This window comes from Perca flavescens, chromosome 2 (genome assembly GCF_004354835.1).
Source record: "Perca flavescens isolate YP-PL-M2 chromosome 2, PFLA_1.0, whole genome shotgun sequence".
In the NCBI taxonomy this organism is placed as follows: domain Eukaryota; kingdom Metazoa; phylum Chordata; class Actinopteri; order Perciformes; family Percidae; genus Perca; species Perca flavescens.
In genome coordinates, this window is record NC_041332.1 from 2,230,123 (window position 1) to 2,238,645 (window position 8,523).

The following is an 8,523-nucleotide window of genomic DNA, read 5'->3' on the forward strand; positions in this document are numbered from 1 at the left end:
CACAGTATATAGTATACTATATATATACTAGGGCTGTCCTCGACTAAAGAAATTCAAAAAAAAAAAAAACACTTATAGGATTTAGTCGACTAATCGATTAGTTGATTTAAGTGACAGAGCTGTGCTCTTTGAGAGGTGGTTAAGATTAGAAAAGCACAATATAAATGTAGTTAATTAACCATCTGTAAAACTGAGTTTCTCCACAATTAATCCTGCAAAAGCACCACTTTAAATCTTGTGTTTACCATAAATGTGCTCAGAAGTTTCTTGGAAATGAGTAATTCAGCATGAATAAGCATAAATAATGACTAATGGACTAAAGAAATCTTAGTCGACTAAGACCAAAACAACCGATTAGTCGACTAATCAACTAAGAGGTGGCAGCCCTAATATATACTATATATATATATATATATATACACACATACATACATACTTCCATACATACTATATATAGTATATATACCAGATACTTAATATTAAAATGTGTCTGGATGTATTTTGTGTCAGAGACAATTCAAATGAAAATGCTTTTGTCTCTTATTAGCTTCCGTACCGAAGCTCGGTCAAAAGAAACCCAAACTTCCAGGTGATGTGTTCGACATTTCGGCCAACAAAGAAAGGACCAAAAGAAGAGGAGGAGGAGGAGGAGGAGGAGGAGGAGGAGGAGGAGGAGGAGGGAGTCAGCGCTGTGTGTGCGTGGCGAGGCTTCTACCACTACGAGAGCTTATTGAGCGCTCCGATGTGTCGGAGGACAGCAGCGGGGGGAGACAGCGTGGGGGGGTTGAGTCCAAAGAGAGTTCGGGAGTCCTAACAAAAAAAGTCACGAGTGCAAACGAAGCAAAAAATCCAACCCAGGCACGAATGTTTGACCCCCTTTTACCCCCCCGAGAGGAACACGGAGGAAGGTTTGGCGTGTCGTCGTGGTTATGTACAGCGAGCTCCGGGGGAGACAGTTCGGTGCGGGGCTCGGGGGTGTTGGCGAGCCGGCCGGCGGCGGCAGAAGGTCAGGGTCGAGTCTTCGAGCCGGGAGGGGCGGAGCTAGTCCGTCTGCGTGGGCTCAGCTCGGCTCTCTGGCTGCTAGCTCCGCCCCCTCCCGCGGGGGGCTCCGCCCCCAGCTACTGGTGGACCTCGTTGGCTATCAGACTGTCCTCCCCTGACTGAAAATCCGCCTCGTTGATGCTGCTCCCTCCGTTGAGCATCTCGTCGTCCTGGGACGAGCCCCGGTCCTCCTCGCCGCTGCAGGCGCCGGCCGGGTCGTCTAAGTTTGGGTCCTGGAGAACCTGGGCGATGTACATCTGCTGCTGCTGCTGCTGCTGCTGGGGTACACACACACAGATACACACACACACACACACACACACACACACACAGATACACACACACACACACACAGATACACACACACACACACACACACACAGTCAGTTACACACACACACACACACACACACAGTCAGTTATACACACACACACACAGTCAGTTACACACACACACACACAGTCAGTTATACACACACACACACACACAGTCAGTTATACACACACACACACACACACACACAGTCAGTTATACACACACACACACACACACACACAGTCAGTTATACACACACACACACACACACAGTCAGTTATACACACACACACACACACACAGTCAGTTAGTTACACACACACACACACACACAGTCAGTTATACACACACACACACACACACACACAGTCAGTTATACACACACACACACACACACACACACACAGTCAGTTATACACACACACACACACACACAGTCAGTTATACACACACACACACACACACACACACACAGTCAGTTATACACACACACACACACACACACACACACACACACACACACACACACAGTCAGTTATACACACACACACACACACACACACAGTCAGTTATACACACACACACACACACAGTCAGTTATACACACACACACACACACACACACAGTCAGTTATACACACACACACAGTCAGTTACACACACACACACACACACACACACACACACACAGTCAGTTATACACACACACACACACACACACAGTCAGTTATACACATACACACACACAGTCAGTTATACACACACACACACACACACACACACACACACACAGTCAGTTACACACACACACACACACACACAGTCAGTTATACACACACACACACACACACACACAGTCAGTTATACACACACACACACACACACACACACACACAGTCAGTTATACACACACACACACACACACACACACACACACACACACACACAGTCAGTTATACACACACACAGTCAGTTATACACACACACACACACACACACACACACACACACACACACACACACACACACACAGTCAGTTATACACACACACACACACACACACACACACACACACACACAGTCAGTTATACACACACACACACACACACACACACACACACACACACAGTCTCCCCGAGTCCCGACAGCGTGGTAACGGAGGTCCCCAGGACAAGCGCTGCTCTCCTGCGTCTACCTGAGACTAAACCAACCAATCAGCTGTCAGAGCGTCTTCACAGTTCTCTCCACCAATGAAAACAGTTTGGTTACCATGGTAACTTTAAGGATTGCTAAACACACACACACAGTCACACACACAGTCACACACACACACAGACACACACACCCCCCCCCCGTTCCCTTTGTCAGGTTGTTCATGATTTAAGGTAGTTCGGGTGAAAGTAAAAGCGTTCTCGGGTTGAGTCTGGTCCAAGTGAAGGGAAGTTGTGTTGCCGTAGAAACGCTCACCCGGCAGGCGGCAGGATGTTGAGAGCGGGGGAGAAATCGGGCGAGTTCATTGGCCGCCACAGCCGGCATCATTAATTCACTCAGAACTTCTACAACGCAGCGCAAGTATGGAAGCTAAATATTAAGTATCTGGTATATATACTATATATAGTATGTTTATACAGTATATATACTGTATGTATATATATACACACACAGTATATAGTATACTATATATATACTAGGGCTGTCCTCGACTAAAGAAATTCACTTAAAAAAAAAACACTTATAGGATTTAGTCGACTAATCGATTAGTTGATTTAAGTGACAGAGCTGTGCTCTTTGAGAGGTGGTTAAGATTAGAAAAGCACAATATAAATGTAGTTAATTAACCATCTGTAAAACTGAGTTTCTCCACAATTAATCCTGCAAAAGCACCACTTTAAATCTTGTGTTTACCATAAATGTGCTCAGAAGTTTCTTGGAAATGAGTAATTCAGCATGAATAAGCATAAATAATGACTAATGGACTAAAGAAATCTTAGTCGACTAAGACCAAAACAACCGATTAGTCGACTAATCAACTAAGAGGTGGCAGCCCTAATATATACTATATATATATATATATATACACACATACATACATACTTCCATACATACTATATATAGTATATATACCAGATACTTAATATTAAAATGTGTCTGGATGTATTTTGTGTCAGAGACAATTCAAATGAAAATGCTTTTGTCTCTTATTAGCTTCCGTACCGAAGCTCGGTCAAAAGAAACCCAAACTTCCAGGTGATGTGTTCGACATTTCGGCCAACAAAGAAAGGACCAAAAGAAGAGGAGGAGGAGGAGGAGGAGGAGGAGGAGGAGGAGGAGGAGGAGGGGAGTCAGCGCTGCGTGTGCGTAAGCGAGGCTTCTACCACTACGAGAGCTTATTGAGCGCTCCGATGTGTCGGAGGACAGCGTGGGGGGGAGACAGCGTGGGGGTTGAGTCCAAAGAGAGTTCGGGAGTCCTAACAAAAAAAGTCACGAGTGCAAACGAAGCAAAAAATCCAACCCAGGCACGAATGTTTGACCCCCTTTTACCCCCCCGAGAGGAACACGGAGGAAGGTTTGGCGTGTCGTCGTGGTTATGTACAGCGAGCTCCGGGGGAGACAGTTCGGTGCGGGGCTCGGGGGTGTTGGCGAGCCGGCCGGCGGCGGCAGAAGGTCAGGGTCGAGTCTTCGAGCCGGGAGGGGCGGAGCTAGTCCGTCTGCGTGGGCTCAGCTCGGCTCTCTGGCTGCTAGCTCCGCCCCCTCCCGCGGGGGGCTCCGCCCCCAGCTACTGGTGGACCTCGTTGGCTATCAGACTGTCCTCCCCTGACTGAAAATCCGCCTCGTTGATGCTGCTCCCTCCGTTGAGCATCTCGTCGTCCTGGGACGAGCCCCGGTCCTCCTCGCCGCTGCAGGCGCCGGCCGGGTCGTCTAAGTTTGGGTCCTGGAGAACCTGGGCGATGTACATCTGCTGCTGCTGCTGCTGCTGCTGCTGGGGTACACACACACAGATACACACACACACACACACACACACACACACAGATACACACACACACACACACACAGATACACACACACACACACACACACACACAGATACACACACACACACACACACACACACACACACACACACACACACACACACACACAGTAAGAAGCAGAGTATGAGGGTCCTGACAGTACCTAGGTAAGGACTACTAGCCAGTCAGAAGCAGAGTATAAGGGTCCTGACAGTACCTAGGTAAGGACTACTAGCCAGTCAGAAGCAGAGTATGAGGGCCCTGACAGTACCTAGGTAAGGACTACTAGCCAGTCAGAAGCAGAGTATGAGGGCCCTGACAGTACCTAGGTAAGGACTACTAGCCAGTCAGAAGCAGAGTAAGAGGGTCCTGACAGTACCTAGGTAAGGACTACTAGCCAGTCAGAAGCAGAGTATAAGGGTCCTGACAGTACCTAGGTAAGGACTACTAGCCAGTCAGAAGCAGAGTATGAGGGCCCTGACAGTACCTAGGTAAGGACTACTAGCCAGTCAGAAGCAGAGTATAAGGGTCCTGACAGTACCTAGGTAAGGACTACTAGCCAGTCAGAAGCAGAGTAAGAGGGTCCTGACAGTACCTAGGTAAGGACTACTAGCCAGTCAGAAGCAGAGTATAAGGGTCCTGACAGTACCTAGGTAAGGACTACTAGCCAGTCAGAAGCAGAGTAAGAGGGTCCTGACAGTACCTAGGTAAGGACTACTAGCCAGTCAGAAGCAGAGTATAAGGGTCCTGACAGTACCTAGGTAAGGACTACTAGCCAGTCAGAAGCAGAGTATAAGGGTCCTGACAGTACCTAGGTAAGGACTAGAAGTTGACCGATTCATCGGTTTTGCCAATTAATCGGCACCGATAGTTGATTGGTGGAACTATCGTTATCGCCAAAAATCCATGCCGATAGTTTTAAAAACTATCACTGATGCCTCATGTTGTTTATTTTCAACACGTGTTACTGCTGCTGCACGGAGAGCACATGCTGTGCGACATCAGATGCGCGTTTAAAGCATCGACAGCAAAAAGGTAGGCCTATGGATACAGTACATTTTGTTATATCATTATAAAGTTATTAATTTGTTGAATAGATGCTGCATTAGTATAGAAAGAACAGCACAACAGTATGTTTGTTTGTTTGCTTTCGAGGCTGAGATGACGCTAAACATTAGCAGTAGGCTAACTAACCTCAAGCGGTTAAAACACTGACAAAAATGAACGCAAGTCCGACATAAATCGTCCGCAATCCGTCTAGTGGCTGCCGCTGGGGAATTGAGATGTGTAGAATCGACGGCGCATTCATTTTAAAATCCTCAGCCGAGGAGCATCAACAACTAGCGTTATATGGTGGAGAGACATAGAGAGAGACTGAAGAGAGAGAGAGTTATATGGTGGAGAGACATAGAGAGAGACTGAAGAGAGAGAGAGTTATATGGTGGAGAGACATAGAGAGAGACTGAAGAGAGAGAGAGTTATATGGTGGAGAGAGAGAGACTGAAGAGAGAGAGAGTTATATGGTGGAGAGACATAGAGAGAGACTGAAGAGAGAGAGAGTTATATGGTGGAGAGAGGAGAGAGAGAGAGACTGAGAGAGAGAGAGAGTTATATGGTGGAGAGACATAGAGAGAGACTGAAGAGAGAGAGAGTTATATGGTGGAGAGACATAGAGAGAGACTGAAGAGAGAGAGTTATATGGTGGAGAGAGATAGAGAGAGACTGAAGAGAGAGAGAGTTATATGGTGGACTGAAGAGAGAGAGAGAGAGAGTTATATGGTGGAGAGACATAGAGAGAGAGAGAGAGAAGAGAGAGAGTTATATGGTGGAGAGAGAGAGAGAGAGAAGAGAGAGAGTTATATGGTGGAGAGACATAGAGAGAGACTGAAGAGAGAGAGAGAGTTATATGGTGGAGAGAGATAGAGAGAGACTGAAGAGAGAGAGAGTTATATGGTGGAGAGACAGAGAGAGACTGAAGAGAGAGAGAGTTATATGGTGGAGAGACATAGAGAGAGACTGAAGAGAGAGAGAGAGTTATATGGTGGAGAGACATAGAGAGAGACTGAAGAGAGGGAGAGTTATATGGTGGAGAGATAGAGAGAGACTGAAAGAGAGAGAGTTATATGGTGGAGAGACATAGAGAGAGACTGAAGAAGAGAGAGATGGTGGAGAGACAGAGAGAGACTGAAGAGAGAGAGTTATATGGTGGAGAGACATAGAGAGAGACTGAAGAGAGAGACTAGAGAGAGAGAGAGAGAGAGAGTTATATGGTGGAGAGAGATAGAGAGAGACTGAAGAGAGAGAGATATGGTGGAGAGAGATAGAGAGAGAGAGAGAGAGTTATATGGTGGAGAGACATAGAGAGAGACTGAAGAGAGAGAGTTATATGGTGGAGAGACATAGAGAGAGAAGAGAGAGAGTTATATGGTGGAGAGAGACAGAGAGAGACTGGAGAGAGAGAGAGTTATATGGTGGAGAGACATAGAGAGAGACTGAAGAGAGAGAGAGTTATATGGTGGAGAGACAGAGAGAGACTGAAGAGAGAGAGAGTTATATGGTGGAGAGAGAGAGAGACTGAAGAGAGAGAGATGGTGGAGAGACACAGAGAGAAGAGAGAGAGAGTTATATGGTGGAGAGAGATAGAGAGAGACTGAAGAGAGAGAGAGTTATATGGTGGAGAGACATAGAGAGAGACTGAAGAGAGAGAGTTATATGGTGGAGAGAGATAGAGAGAGACTGAAGAGAGAGAGAGTTATATGGTGGAGAGACAGAGAGAGACTGAAGAGAGAGAGAGTTATATGGTGGAGAGACAGAGAGAGACTGAGAGAGAGAGAGTTATATGGTGGAGAGAGAGAGAGAGACTGAAGAGAGAGAGTTATATGGTGGAGAGAGATAGAGATAGACTGAAGAGAGAGAGTTATATGGTGGAGAGAGATAGAGAGAGACTGAAGAGAGAGAGTTATATGGTGGAGAGACAGAGAGAGACTGAAGAGAGAGAGAGTTATATGGTGGAGAGACAGAGAGAGACTGAGAGAGAGAGAGTTATATGGTGGAGAGAGATAGAGAGAGACTGAAGAGAGAGAGAGTTATATGGTGGAGAGACATAGAGAGAGACTGAAGAGAGAGAGAGTTATATGGTGGAGAGAGATAGAGACTGAAGAGAGAGAGAGTTATATGGTGGAGAGAGATAGAGAGAGACTGAAGAGAGAGAGAGTTATATGGTGGAGAGACATAGAGAGAGACTGGAGAGAGAGAGAGTTATATGGTGGAGAGACAGAGAGAGACTGAAGAGAGAGAGAGTTATATGGTGGAGAGACATAGAGAGAGACTGAAGAGAGAGAGAGTTATATGGTGGAGAGACATAGAGAGAGACTGAAGAGAGAGAGGGTTATATGGTGGAGAGACATAGAGAGAGACTGAAGAGAGAGAGAGTTATATGGTGGAGAGACATAGAGAGAGACTGAAGAGAGGGAGCGCCGGCGCTAGAACAAAGCCGTGAATTTCTTTCCCTGGTTCTGTTGGAACACGCCCCATAATCCCAGCCCAATGGATCGGTTTCAGACTCACATTCTGACTAGAATCTGAGTAGGACCACGTCAGGCTAGGTCTAAACTCTTCTACAGAGAAGAATGGTGTCACTGTTTGGAGATTTGGCATACATTTGGGTCTGTTTTGAAGAAATGTAAATAGTTTGTCCTTTATATGAATTATAATGCTCATTATGTTTATTTTTGCACTGGATGACTCCAAATATGTAGGAGAACTGTTTTAGACAACACACATGCTTGTGTAGCATTGCTGTGGGTGTAATATCAATAAATATGACATTATTATTTTGATTATTGGCAAAAGCGTCTGGACTTTTTTTGAAAAAATGTATGTATTTTGTCAACTGTTTTATCCAGTATCAATTCTAAATACTATCGGTCGATTAATAAGTTATTGGCGAATACGGCCCAACCTAGCTATCGGTATCGGTAAAATCCACTATCGGTCGACCTATAGTAAGGACTACTAGCCAGTCAGAAGCAGAGTATGAGTACCCTGACAGTAGAGGTCGACCGATAGTGGATTTTACCGATACCAATAGCTAGGTTGGGCCGTATTTGCCGATAACCGATTAATCGACCGATAGTATTTAGAATTGATACT

The 8,523-nt window shown here is 45.9% G+C and overlaps 1 protein-coding gene across 5 annotated transcripts in view; it reads right to left on the bottom strand.

Annotated features, from left to right (window-relative positions):
- Window positions 1-3,809: 3,809 nt before the first annotated feature.
- The window catches only part of LOC114566467 (CSC1-like protein 2), a 49,395-nt gene continuing 44,681 nt past the window's right edge, over window positions 3,810-8,523 (bottom strand). For 4 of the 5 annotated variants that reach the window (XM_028594977.1, XM_028594968.1, XM_028594948.1 and 1 more), the window contains one exon: window positions 3,810-4,337. In XM_028594977.1, the coding sequence (XP_028450778.1) occupies window positions 4,134-4,337 (204 nt within the window). In that variant the 3' untranslated portion in view covers window positions 3,810-4,133. The remainder of the gene's footprint in view (window positions 4,338-8,523) is intronic. The other variant, XM_028594957.1, reaches the window with a different exon arrangement.